This window comes from Anneissia japonica, unplaced genomic scaffold (genome assembly GCF_011630105.1).
Source record: "Anneissia japonica isolate Jap-2015-1 unplaced genomic scaffold, ASM1163010v1 scaffold401_len1656234_cov178, whole genome shotgun sequence".
NCBI classification, from domain to species: Eukaryota; Metazoa; Echinodermata; class Crinoidea; order Comatulida; family Comatulidae; genus Anneissia; species Anneissia japonica.
Genome location: NW_022745982.1, coordinates 1,472,424 through 1,487,283, shown reverse-complemented (window position 1 = coordinate 1,487,283; position 14,860 = coordinate 1,472,424). Strand labels below are relative to the sequence as shown.

General features: G+C 32.7%; 1 protein-coding gene across 1 annotated transcript in view; it reads left to right on the top strand.

Moving 5' to 3' along the window:
* Positions 1-518: 518 nt before the first annotated feature.
* The window catches only part of LOC117120088 (FERM domain-containing protein 6-like), a 35,723-nt gene continuing 21,381 nt past the window's right edge, over positions 519-14,860 (top strand). Inside the window, exons 1-4 of the mRNA XM_033265090.1 lie at positions 519-731; positions 11,239-11,412; positions 12,442-12,541; positions 13,187-13,269. Coding sequence (XP_033120981.1) covers positions 11,323-11,412; positions 12,442-12,541; positions 13,187-13,269 — 273 coding nt within the window. The 5' untranslated portion in view covers positions 519-731; positions 11,239-11,322. The remainder of the gene's footprint in view (positions 732-11,238; positions 11,413-12,441; positions 12,542-13,186; positions 13,270-14,860) is intronic.

Sequence of the window (14,860 nt, the reverse complement as noted above, 5' to 3'; positions counted from 1 at the left end):
CCAGGCCAAAATCTGGCGGCTCTGGCCCCACTCCGTTGGTGACGCCGCTGCATAAACACTAAATGATTTTGTAGTAGTTTAATTCATTAGTTGAAGTAACTTTGTGTTATATTCATGGATGGTGTATGTGCCAGACGCACTATGGAGGGAAACAATTTAAATCTATAATCTATTAATTTTAATTAATCTATTTCATTTCTCCATGCTATAAATTTGTTTAAAGTCAAAACGATCAGACGATAAAGATACGATTAAACCCACAAAATGACGATTATAGAAGATAAGATAAGATTTATTGGTTCATTCCTGTATAATATAGGAACACTCCGACAAGGAGACGTTCGGCCCATACAAAACTGAAAAAGTAAATACAGATACATAAAAGTTACCATTATAAGAATAACAATATCAACTGAAAAAATAATATTATTGTTGTACACGGCTGTGTTGTTGTACTGAGAAGAGCGCCCTCTTATCATCAGCACCAAAAAACTACTTGCTTAATTGTCGGGCCGGCCGCGGTGAGCAGACGACAGACGATGATCGCTCCACTACACAGTTTGAAATTCAATGGAGAGAGATGTTTCCCTGCTGAACCACAACGTACCCAATGTCTTTTCTTTGGAAATAATATATAAACGGATTTTTTATTGAGGAAAGCTGTTGAAAAACAGTTGGATTATTTGTGTGTTTATTTTGTTTAGTCGCTCATCATCATCAGCAGGCGACAGGTACGTATATTAAAGTCTGACATTAATTAACTCTTCTTGGAAAGAGAGGGAGGCGGTGTGGTGGGTGTGTGGTTATGAATGTCAATGTCAGGCTAGCCTAGGCCTAGCTCAATTAAATTTCAGTAAAGTATTAAATGGCATTAGTTTTGTCTTAATCTAGGCCTAGGTAGTAATCATTTGCGACTAAACTAGCCTTACGTCATGATGAAATGAGATCGCGTATTTGTTTTTGTCTAGGCCTAGGCTAGGCCTATCCTCCTCCTCTAGGCTAGCCTAGATAGGTCGCCTGCCCTCGGCTAGGCCTAGATCTAGGCTAGCCTAGGCGCTAGGCTAGCTTAGAATTCCAATGACCATGTACCATTAGGCCTAGGCCCCTCTTCCTAAATCATGTACTTCACGAAGCCCAGTATCTTAGGACATTTCAGAATAGTTTTTTCACAATACCTAAAACAGTAATCTTTTCTTGAAGGGGCCTACCCATTTCTTCTGTTTTTAAATATTTACAAATCCATCTTATGATCCTATCAGCCTTTCCCGATTGTAGTATTGACCTTCAAATACTTTTTCTTCGGTGTCTTACTAAGTTTAAGAATTTATTTGTACAACTTATATTTTCCGTTGCTAGCATTGATACTTGTGAAATATAATATTTCATTGGAATTTTTTCAAATTTGTTTTTAAAAAAATAGTTCTGACCGAGATTTTGACAATTAAACAAATATACTCTATCCCAGGCCTACTCGATCAACTGCAGTGTGTGGGATACGAAGTACAAAAACTAATCTCATTACAGAGAGCACACTCTGTGACTTTATTGACTATATATACACAAAAGCGAGAGCATTCCAACGGATACGATCTACAACCTCTGAGTTTGAATTTGCCTAGTAACGAAGAAGTTGTCAAGAAAATGGTAATCTCCTATGAGAAATAATCTCTAGTTCTCATTTTTTAATCCTTTTGAGTAAAACTAAAATTTATGCCAATATTTTTCCATGGTTTATAATAATTAGAGTAATGCATATGCATTTTTTATTTAAAAAAATCTTTTTTAGTGAAATTTTGCTGGGAATTGGGCTTTAATGTTAATGTGTTAAGAATACATCTACTGTACAGTATGTCATTGTCAATGGAATATAAAAGAGTAGTTTTTTCAATCATTTTTACCATACTTTATGTTTAAAGATACAAGTACCTTATATTCTTGCGCATGTAATCCGCGTATAAGACAACCGCTGAGTTTAGGAAGATTTTTGGACGTTTTTTTAATGTTGGGTATTATTAGACGACCCTCCCCCACCCCCTCCCATTGTTTCACAATATCCTGGATTCATTTTTGGGGGAAATCATTTTTCAAAAAATAAACTGTTGGGCTATACAGTGTATAGGTAACGTTTAGCTTCATTTCAGTATCAAATTTGTGTGTTACGGACAATCCACACATAACACAATTGAATGATTTAAAAATCAAAAATGTGTATTTGTTGTGGGTATAAGATGACCCCGTTGTTTTGATCTTAATTTGCTATTTTAAGCCTCATTTTATATATACGGTTGAGTAAAGAAAATCCATTTTTATGTAAATTGATAAGCAACAAAAAAAGCATAGGCTGTAAATTCTGAGATTTGAAGAAAATAAAATTATTGAAAAAATTATTGTTCGGAAAAAGGGAACTAGAAAATTGAAACTAAAATTGAGGTTGGACTGGCGTGGTTTCATACATAGTTGAGGCTTTTTCTGTTGCTGCTCCAATGCTTTGGAATGCACTGCTATTTTCCATTGAAAACTAACCTCTCTTTTTTTTAAGGCTAACTATAAACCATCTTTTTTGAGCAGTCACTAGGTGCGTGATAGTGGCATGATAAAAGACGCTATCATCAACAAAGTTATTAATTAGGCCTATGTTTACTTGTTTCTTGCCCTTAAGGACATTTTTCTCAAGTTAATTGCATAATATGCAATTAATAAGTCATTTATTAATAGTTAAGTAGAAACACCTATAGTGAAAACATTTTAAAAATGCTTGTTCTTTTTGCTTCAACAAAATTTTATAATTTGTACAGTATATTGCGCCTTCAGAGAAATATGTTCAGGGATCCCAATTTGGAAGATGTCATTTCCGGGAGCTCTGTTTATACAACCTATCTTATCACAATTGTAATTTATAGCTTTGCTGCAGAGTGTTAACCCATCTACTCTGACTTCCGTGTGACAAATGATAATAAAGGGGTAATGCAGTAGTGAAAACATGCAGATTTATTGAATTTGCGGGACACAAGTTATTTTACAGGAGATTCTAGTCTGGTTGGGGGAGAGGCCCCGATTTTTGGGAAACCTCCGCCACTTACAGAAGACTTGGTACCCCTGCATGTTACACAACCGATAAAAGTTAGAACTTCTGCTCTAATCCAAGATTCGGGGATGGAAAAAGTGTGTGACCGACAGTCGTAGGCATCAAGAATATCCTGGAGTCATTTTTGGTTGAAATCATTTTTCAAAAAATAAACTGTTGGGCTATACAGTGTACAGGTAACATTTGGTGGCGGAGGCATTTCATCAAGAGAATTTTCATTTTCAGAAGCACAAACATTTTTTTCTAGGTCTTTTATGTTTTTTTTTAATTTTTGATAAAGAACAGTAATATAGATTTTTATGGAGGTTCTACGAATGATAATATTTTCCTCATAGGTAACTCTGTTTTTAGAGTGATTAGGCCTATATTATAATTATAGTTCTTGAGGAGTGCATCACGCTCATTAGTTCACAGCCATAATTACTTTTAATCCATAAAAACACAACTTTTCTCAATAGGAATTAAAAAGAAGGTTAAATGTTTAATACGATTGTTTAGAAATGTCTTTGTCCAACCTGATTCTCCGGTTCCTCTGACCAGAATCGCCTGATAGACTTTGTAGCTTGGCAATCGAGCCGCAGACAAGCCCTCTGGATAGGTAACGGTCCAATTTTAAGGAATGTAGGCCATGAAAGGCACCATTGCATTTGATATGACCACAATTTCCATGTGAAATCACATACTGTAAAGATTGTGATTACACTCCACAGATTCAGGTATGTGGGGTTTGTGTGGCAGAGTATTGTGAATGCTAGGCATTGTGAAAGGCCTGTTGACTTAGTGTAGCGAGACCAGACAAAGGCATTTTTTTCTCATTCACCATTTATTTTGTATACTACCCTAAGCCTCTGATTTCAACACAACAACTTTTGACTTGATCTTCTTGGAATTCCATTTATACAGTGTAAAATATTTTCTCCTAGATTAATTTATTAGCCAATTTGTAATGACATACTTTCATTTTTAATGTATTGCTTTTCATATAAATAACAATTAGGAATTTCACTACTTTTTTGTGTCATAAAAGTTGACACTTTGTTGACATTTAAACTGCAAAGTACTACACAAATATTTAACAAAGATCTAATTGACTAAAATATTGCTTAAAAATTTATAAGATTACAATAAAATACTGTAAATAAAGACCAAAACCCTAAAATATATTTCTCGTATGTCACATTCTTCCTTTTTTTTGAGGTCTGCTTTTTATTTAAACATTTACTAGCGAAAAGAGTTTGATGGAGATTCTCATGATCACAAAGACTGCAATGCTAGGCTACTGTATGAGTAAACAATAGTAATTAAACTGGTTAAAATTTGATTGCTTAAAATTTATGTAACTATGAAGAAATATGATTTTTTATTTTGGAGGTTTTCAAAGTGGTGGTGGGCATAATAAAAAATAAATCCATTTTCATGGCGGTGGGTGCGTTAACTGGCTAAAAATACAATTTTATTTTTAATCAAAATCATTATTGTTATGGGTGGCGGGTTTGCTAAACAATGTATAGTATTTCTAAAAAGTCTGATCTGTCTGACCAAATTCAGAATATTATGGTAAACTTATGATTAAAATTGTTCAAATTTCTTTAATGATTTCTAGCATGTTGACTGTTCTCTGTGACATTGAATATTACAGGTTTTGTTTTCTATCCTTTTGTTGAAACTTGTGCTTTAGAAATGCCATATGATGCTAAATGAACATGATTTAGATCACATTGAAGCTGTTGGCATATAGTAATTATGTGTTTTCATTCCTGCCTTTGTTCTATGCCTTTGTGCTCACCCCTGTTCACTCTACTAACTGATATTAAATTTCATTGTTTAAAGCTTCTGACATTATTTCTCTTTCAATGCCTTTAATAAACCATGAGAACAGATAGCCATGACACGTGAGAGAGGATCGAAAACAATAATCGTTGTAAAATATCTAATGAAGTGAAGGTAAAATGTCATATGACCAGTGCGCAAACAAAGAGCGTGATCGTTACCATTATGAAGCACCAGCGCTGCTACAAGTTACAATATCCTTTGTTTCTCCCAAAAAAGAAAAACAATATCAATCCTAGCCAACTTTGCATTACATATTTTTTGAATTTTTTAAAGATTGTCATCATTATCAATTGTTTTTCATTTCATTTCTTTATTCTGGATACCAAATATTTTTATTTTTAAATTTTTTATTTATATAAGTTACACTAAAAATCTGTTGCTTCGTAACCTAAAAAGGAAAGGCGAGTATATAAATGACGAAAAAATCTAAAAATTTTCTCCGTGCCCTTACCTATTATCCTCTTCAGACCAAGTGGATCATATTTTATTAGGCTGAGTACAATAAACACCTGTACTGTTGATTTAGGCTTCTTTTAAATTCTTCTTGATTATTCAACATACTACCAAGAGGTTTTCTCAATATCATGAGTAGTTCTTTATAATTTTTTGCTGTTTTTATTTATTTTGCTAAAGAAGTATTGCTTCATTACTCAAACAATTTTAAAGATTCTCTATCTGATAAACTATGGGAGAAAACCTCAAAAAATCAGTTTTAAAACTGGTAATCATTAAACTGAATAAAATAAACTATTTAATTTCAATAAAATGTAGAAAAATTATCAGTTCTTGCTTATTTTAATAGACATTACATAGAGTACTACTGTACAAGAGTCCTTAAATTGATTACCTGACAATAAGGATCTACATTGAAAGCTTTGAGGACCCTTCCCCAGGAATAAAGGGTCAAGCAATCAAGTATAAGTAAGTAATAGTTTTTAATTTACCGTAGCTTCAAATATGGACTTTTACTATGCAAGTTTTTTGGCTCATCACAGATGGTAAACAATTAGTGGTAGTCATAGCTGATTCATGTCAGTGTATTAAAATAAATTACTTGCCTGGATCCTAATCTAGAAAATAAGGTTTGGGAGAAAATTTTATTTAGTATTAACCAAAAAATTACATGAATTCTATAACTTTGGATGGCAGTGCTATTCACTCATCTCTCCTGGGGTAAAACATAGTATTTTTGCTTCCAATGATTTATGTTCTAGAGCAATACAAGATATTCACAGGGTCAGATAAGGTCAAAATCATCTCATGTTTTCTGATTGGTTGAATGGAGAACTTAACATACCAACCAGTTTCTCATCTCATAGCATGTGGTAGTGTTGAAAGTCATGGCATTAGGGTGGAATGAGTTCCAGGTAAAATAAATGATGTGCTGTTGGAGGTAAAGTATTTAATTGCTCCACAGGTAAAAACCTGTGGCGGATACTGGAATTTGAAATGGAGGGGTCCAGGGAAAGAGTTTTAAAGATGGACGGGTCTAGCTACCTCAGTCCCACCATGGTTTGGCTGAGGTACAAAACTTTATTTCTATGGCACCTCTAGATGGCCAAAAATGACACTAATATATTAAAAGAATTAAATTTTAATGCAACTTTCTTTTTCTTTTTCAGTTCCATTTTTCTTTTGATTAAGTTAAACGACATAAAGTAATACTAGGCCTACATAGTAAAAATTATTATTTATATTTAACCTCTTTTTGGTGATTTTAGTGAATACAGCATACTGTACAGTACAGTAGTTGGTCAGTTGTATCAGGTTTATGTATAGTTTTACATACAAGTCAGTGTACTTAATACCCAAATGATCAGCTACTACTATATGCTGGATAGATCTTCCTCTCTAATGGTGGTTATTCATCAACAAAATTTATAAAAATGTGGCATTTTTATTGCTTGTTTCCTTTTCCACTTGTTGATTGCAGGCACTGCATATTTTAATGTTTGAAGAAAGTTAGGCCAAATAAAAAAATTACTAGTGTCTCGTTCCCTTGTTCATCCATTTTCTCTGCCTCACCAATTTTTTTAATTTTATGTAATCTCTACGAAAATCTGTCTAATCACATCAGTAAAATTCCTTTCTCGATCATTCATGGTTATGGGGATTTGGTATGAACCATGTCTAGTGCTTCTTTTATTTGCTTTCATTGTGTCTACAGGTACTTGTTAAAAGTGGGAAAGTAGTTTCCCATCTCCCATCTTGGATTTGCCTTCTCGGAATAAAGACATAAAAGAGTGCCCTCATTCTCCTTTTTTCAAATTATAGGACGAGAAAATACTTTTTTTTGACTTGGCCTTGTGTTGAAAATAATGTTGAAGGTTGAATTTTTAAGTAACCATGTTTCATTCCGTAAATGTTTGTTTGTTATAATTCTTAGTTTATCGTTTGAAGGAGGGACGTCGAAACCCCCAAAAGCCAGAGGATTTTTGTGTTTTATGGGTCTACAGTAAGTACAGTAATGATATAAAAGCAGTTATGTTTAAAAAAGTTCTGCAGAAAAACATTCTGTCCGAGTCTAGGCGGGTCACAGTGCAGTGCATTATTTACGTTGGAGGACTTGTTTGCAATATTCGAGGGTGAGGGGTTTTGTCAGAAAAGAGGGGTGTGCTAGAAAAGGAGGGTTTGCTCGAACCATAAAAACCCCCGCTGGCTACGGGCCTGCTTAATCATCAGTTGCATTATTTATAATTCAGTTCCAGAATTAGTACGCTGTTATAGGTATTTCAATGATATTGTATTCGCACAGCCACCTTTATTTCACAGACTATTATACCTCCAGATGTGTGAGAAATGTGTGAGATTGACAAGCACTTTTGGCCCAAAATAACTTTAACCTAGGTCATTTTTGAACAGCTTTCTACTTGTTTTTGAAGATGGTTTAATAAGCTGTCTACTTTGCTATTGGTCTGGTGTCAGTATTTTGATGGGTTGCAGGCGAAAAATGGAAACACTGTTTTGTTAGTGTTACTAGATGATATTTAATTCTTTCCTATAGGTAGTCAATTTTGTGCATGAATATATAGATGATGTTGACATGTGGAGATTTTTATATTTGTATTCATAGAGGAGAGTCTTTTTATGTCTCTGTCAAGGCCAGGAAACTATTCTTTTACTACATACTTTAGCCCTTTAATAATAGTTAATAATAATGTTACATAAATTTATATCTATAGCACGTAATGCAAAAAGCTACTCAAATTTCTAATGAATTTATTTGCAATTATTTATTCACAATTCTTTTTTGTTCATCCACTTTTGTATTCCTGTCTTTATTCTTATTCTTAAAATTTTCAACTGACATAGTAGACCTAAAATCTAGCAAAATTGAAAAGACGATTAAACTTCAAATAGATGAAATAATATTAAATTAACTTGTATCGTTTTACCAATCCACTCCTTTTTTCAATTTCTAACTGTTTCCATTCTCGTCAGCTGACATCACTCTTTGTCAAAAATAAGCAAAAAATAATTGTCAATGAAAATTCTTGAAAGAGTTACAAGAATATAGTAATTAAATATGAATGAAAATTAGTTTGAATGTTTTTTCTATTCAATAATAATACTACCAGTATGATAAATTACGCAAAAAGTATTTATGCCTAGACATTGAGTAAAATAAATGATTAAAAAATACAGATACAGTATGCAGTGGAAATGTTAAACCATTTTTGTTTACTATTTGCTATCTAAAGTATTTGAGGAATGTAGGCAATCAAGCAGATAAGGTTTCCTGTAGAGCTTGTACTTAGGCCATTCTTTGATATCATAACAAAACAAAAGCTGTGTGAAGCCATAGCGATATAGCTCTTCCAATGCCATTTGTATTAATTCATCTTTAAAGATATTTTGTTGTGAAATTTAGGAAACAAACCTTAAAAATTGAATAAACAAGAATTGAATTTATAATTTCAAAGGATCAGCTTTCAATAAGGCACTGACTGAAACATTTCCATTTTCGCTGGTTTTACAGATGATTTACTTCGAAAAAATCCTTACATTGATTACTATACTGGGTCTATAAAAAAGAATTAAAGAACAGTAGAGTTTTGTTTATGCTTAGACTGTTAATTGGTGGGGAAAATATTTCTGGTTTTAGCCTTCTCAGTTATAAGCTAACTCAAATCTTGGATAAATTGCCAGAAGAGAACAGAGATCTTTTTACTGTAAATTACAGTAGTATACCTACAATGTTAATTTATTTTTTTAGGTGACTTTTGACCTCTAATATTATAGGCCTACAGTATGTTAAGGCTAGATTTCGGATGGGGATGGTTCATGGTGGCGTGACTTATTGAGAAAGCAGAATTAAATCACTACTCCAATGAAAAGTCAATGGTCACTTTGAATTTTTATCTTTATGACCCACTAATAGTCGAACTACGGCAGCATTGGGGTGCATCCGTGGCTACACCCTACAGTATGCCCACGGTATTAACATAACATACTATAATCCAAGATGTCTTTTTTAAAGCTTTTTAGCTTAAAAAGAACACAGCTTAGCACTATGTTTATAGGAGGGCAAAATATAAAGTGGGTTTTAAATGATACGTTTGCTGAATGGTTTTTGTATACTACCTATGGTACATATTTATTCACCCTTTATGATTTTGTGTGCAACAAAACAATTTGTTATTTAATCCAAAAATGTGTAGTATTCTGGAAATTCCATAATTTAATGGTATTTTTAATGGGTTTCTCAAAATGAATGGTGTATTTTTGAACAAGTTTAGAAAACTAGTAAAATTATTGTGCAAAAAAGATCATGGTCATGATTGTTAGTTAAGATGACAAATTGGAAACTGGAAGGGATGAAAAATTTGGAAACTAGTGAACCCCATTGATCTGTTTTATTCGAACGGTGGTTAAAGTTAAACAATCAAAATCGGAGGGTTTAAACTACTTACTGTATATTGAGTAAAAGATTATGCGGATTGTCTGTTAAAATACATCTATTTCAACAAGTTGGCAAGAATGTGTAATCATAGTAAAAAAAATGTGATTTAAAGGTGTTAAAACCATTCTACTTATGGACGTTAAGTTAGACCAAAGTCTGTACTACCTCGTTTGTTGGTTTGGTTTTTTAGTTGTGAAACATACCATGGATTTATATTAACCCACAAACACCAAAGATTTATTTCAGTGTGATTCTTCGTACTTTAGGTTATTGATATTATCTTCTGTTAAAAACACATAGAAAAGTCTTTAAATTTAAATACTGTATAAAAAATATGCTATGACTTCATTTTATTACTTTTCTGCTTTCGCAACAGTATGTGGAAATGGAGTTTTTATGCCCCTTTATGGGAGCCAATACTGTATATACAGGACTTGCATGGAATTTAGGCAAGACTGTATATAATTATAATATTTCTATCCCATAATTCTGTGTCCTGAGACAAGATTGAATGATCATATGACCTAGGTTTTCGTACCTATGTAGTTACCATCTCTCAGGTGGTATCCATTGGAATGTTTTCTTGGCTTCCATTCAACAACTACCTACTGTATGTAGCAAGTACAGAGGATTTACCGCCTAGCCCTATCACAGCCATTACTCCTTGATCAGTCAACTGTTGTACCCTTACTGCAATGTTAGCAAGTTGAGACAAATATTTGAGCTTAGTTTGTGGAGATTTCATATTCAGAAACAGTGATATTATACACATCCAGCTTTGAATACAAGATATAAATTGTTTTAAATGTGACTCCTGCTTTCTTTGTATTTTTGTTTAAATATTTTTTTCTGCAAATGATGCCTTTTCTTTATAAACTTGAGGTGATACCATTGTGATATAAAGTGTGAAGTATTGACTTTTATATTATAATGCTACACATGATATAAAAATGTTCATTTTTTTTCTTTAAAACAATTGTAAACAGTATTGTATCTTATGTTCAATATCTGGTGGGGTATGCAGCAGGTCACTAGGACCTTATTGGAGTAATTGGAGTAGTGACCTTACCCTGTGATGCATAGTTTTGTCAGGGTATGCAGGTCATTAAGACCTTAGTGGAGTAACATCCCTACCCCAGGTGCATAGTGTAGTTTGATTAGGTTTTCGGTATGCGGGTCATTAGGACCTTAGTGGAGTGATGTCCCCACCCCATAATGCATAGTTGTTAATATTCTCTGTATTTTCAATTTGTCACTTATTGCCATGTTTTGTTTTTTTTGGTTTTTTTTGTGCTGATATTGGCCCTTGATAGCATTTGTAGCATTAAAGAAATTGAATTGAAATTTAGTGGAATGTATAGTAGTACTATACTATAGTTTTATAATGTCTAATTTTTTTAATTTTTTTTTTTTGCAGATTTCAAAGGTTGTCATTGGATGAGGTTAGAGACATGTGACTGGATGCGTAGGACTTTTTATTCCTGGGAACTTGAAGTTTGCCATGGAAAGCAATCTAAAGCCTTTGCCGTCAAATCAAAAATATGTTAACGTTATACTCTTAGATGGTGAACAATCAATCATTGCTGTCGAGGTACGTGGTCAACTTTATTCAAAAATATGAAACAAACAAGAGGTTGCTAGAAGAAATTAAAAATAGGCTTTCAGCTGGAGCGTGTGTCAACGCCCTACAGTATACTGTATTGCCTTCTCTATTATGTTTATCTAATAAGTATCTGCATGGGATGCTGTTACTGTATCAGGAAATATGTGGTGTACTTTTTTTATAACTTTTGTACAGTAATAAGGTACTTAAGATGACACATGACCCATCATGCATCTCCACCCGGATTTACCCTTTCAGCCATCTTTAACTGCCAGATGACAACATAGTGTCTTTGCCCCCGAGAGAACATAAACACAAAATTACATTGATTTAAAAACAAATTCTTGTGTAACTCAGATGACTTCCATCTTTTAAATCCCAGTGACAGATAGGTACCACACACAAGAGTATTCATTCAATAGAATATTGAATATTGAAAAATAAATCATATTACCGTAAATGCTTGAATAAGCTCCGATCTCAAATAAGCGCCGCACCAAACCTGATTTATTTTGCTAAGTGCCCCTCTCGAATAAGTGGCGCGGCGCTTAATCAAGAGTATTATTGCCCTGTGTGTAATGAAACACTTTGAGAAACAGGGTTTTAAATATCATGTTGTTATAGTGTTAAAATGAATAAATTGCACAATGAAGACACAAGCGACCTTATAAACGTTTATTTACGATGACGTATGACCTATAATTGGCCTACGGGAATACGTGAGATAGGGAACATGGGAAAAAACTTGTTATAAGCGCCGCTCTCAATTAAGCGCTGCACTGAAGCCTCCAAAAATGTTATAAGAACACGGCGGTTAATCGAGCATTTATGGTATACAAACATTAAAATTTAAATTATAGGTAAAAATTAAAAAGATTATTTAAGAATTCAATTATATATAAATGTAAAATATAATTCAGATTTACATAAGATATTAGCTACTAAATACAGTTTTAATGATATCATGACTGTTTGCACATGATGTACAGTGTACTAAGTAACCATTTTCTTATGAAGGTAAAATGGAAAGTACAGGATTTATTTGACCAAGTCTGCATGCTTGTTGGATTTAAAGATGACCAACTCTTTGGATTGTCAATAGCACGTCAAGAGTCAAGTAAGTTAAAGTATGGCCTTTGAGGGCTTTTATTCCAATCCATCAATGATTTTGCCTTTAAAGAATTCCACCCGAAAATATAAAGCCTTTTAATATCACATTGCTTATCCTTAACTTCGCATATCATTCAATGATATTTAAACATATTATACAGATTATGATGAACAAAAAATAAAACTTTGAACTGAGAGCATGATTTTTGCTATGCTATGCTATGACACAAACACATTTAATTTATAGTTTGTTTGCTAACATTACCATTAGGCCTGTGTTGAATACAAGTATCTGGAGCATACTGCAGGAACAAGATTTTCTAATACACACAAGAATTTTTGTATCAGTACCATAAAATTGAATATTTAAAATCATATCATCAATAACAACACTTGTGGTAATGTAGATAAAAAATATTATATATGGTACAATAAACAGTTTATTTTTATATACGGTAATAAAATATTTAAAAAATTGTTGTTATACAGTATCTATTTTTGTGCTATAATATATCAAAATTGTTATAATGTTTTTAGATTATATTAATATATGAGTTTCTTATACCCAAGAACATGATATTTTGTTACTTATATTTTGTTGTATTGTATACTGGAATCAACTGTATGTATAACAAAATTGGTATATATTTAGCTTGTGTTGAATATGAGTTTCTGGAACCGAAGAACAAGATTTCCAAGTATGCACCAAAGGGATGGAAGACAGACTCGGGCAGTGTAAGTTCACCATACTTGAAATTTATTTACACCTCAAAAACTGCCAACAAAAAAGCATATCCTTGATGATATTGTTTTTGTCAGATTGCCAGTTGGCTGGACCTTTGTTATATTAAGATGATGCATTCCAACCCTATAGAAATCTTTATTAATACAATACAGTGGCATTCATTATTTTTATTATTAATATATATTTTTTTATTATTTTAAAACTTATTGATATGAATTTGCTTGTCCATTATTTTTATACTGATGCACAATAATTATAAATTATATCAGGTAAAGAATTAAAGGATTATTTAAAATTTCATATAAATATATATCAATAAACATTAATTACAAGGGATATTTAATATTTAGAAACATTCTTTTATGCACTGTATTTGATCAATAAAACATAGAAAGAACTATTTTACACCATATTTTATCTATCAATCAAGTACAAGTGGTCATTCATAGTGTTACAGTATATCATCATGACCATATGGAAATAATTATGGAATTCAAAAGTGCAGTGTAATAAAAAGTAATTTTATTACAAAAATCCCAATATTGGGAAAATTATAATAGCAGTGCGTTTATAGGCATGGGGAAATGTTTATCTATTTGTGAAGTGGGGCCATTTTCACAGGGGCCATTTTTTGGCCTAAATTATTAGCAGTAACTATTGTACACTAAAAATGTTGCTCAGTGTTTACCAACTGGAACTGGGCATGTGAAAATGTGTCAGATTGACCCTTCTCCAAAAGATTTAGCTATAGATGTTTATGTCTCTTGATCAAAATTTCTACATAACTATTAAATCAATGTGCTACTAATTTTTTTAAATTTACTATTTAAGTTTTGAGGCCTTTTGAAATGGAATATACAAAGTTGACAAATTTGAAAAGCTATTGAACATTGATACATGATGTAATTGTAAGGGATCCTACAATTGTATTCAATTATTGTTGAGTTAGCATTTCTAGTACTGTAACTGAAGAAATAGACAGCAAAGGAATGCGGGCAATTAAAGCACATAGAACCCTTGGTTTTTAGCAAGTACCTTTTTGTAGGCCTCCTTAGATTTACATAGGTGGCATTCCAAAGAGAATTTTAGAGAGAGGTCCAGTTTAGGGGATTTAGTATATATAGGCAATATACATGGGAAACCAAGAAGGAGAATATTAATATTAGCTGTACAGTACAATGATGATTGTGTAATTAATTGTAAGCTGGAAGTTGTCATCAAAAACCTTTGATCAACAATTGATATAATCACTTTATCTATCCTAAGCTAAAAGGAACTCAATTGCAACTTATCTTATTTCATTTTTATTATGAAAATTAAATTCTTTTTCTGTCATTTTCAGTATTTCAATTCATTGCTGCGAAGCAGCCAATTCATATTCTTGACAGCAATTTGACCTCTGAAAGGTCATTGTCAAAAAACCTGCGCCTAAGACAACTGAGAAGCGGAGTTTCCTTCTTTCGTTCTGCCGGGTAAAATCAATTACTTTAGGCAACGTTTGTAGACTAACCTACTCGTACCAACGCCCGCATGTCGCGACGCTGGAGTTTTTACTATATTTCTAGGTTTCCTATTTCTACG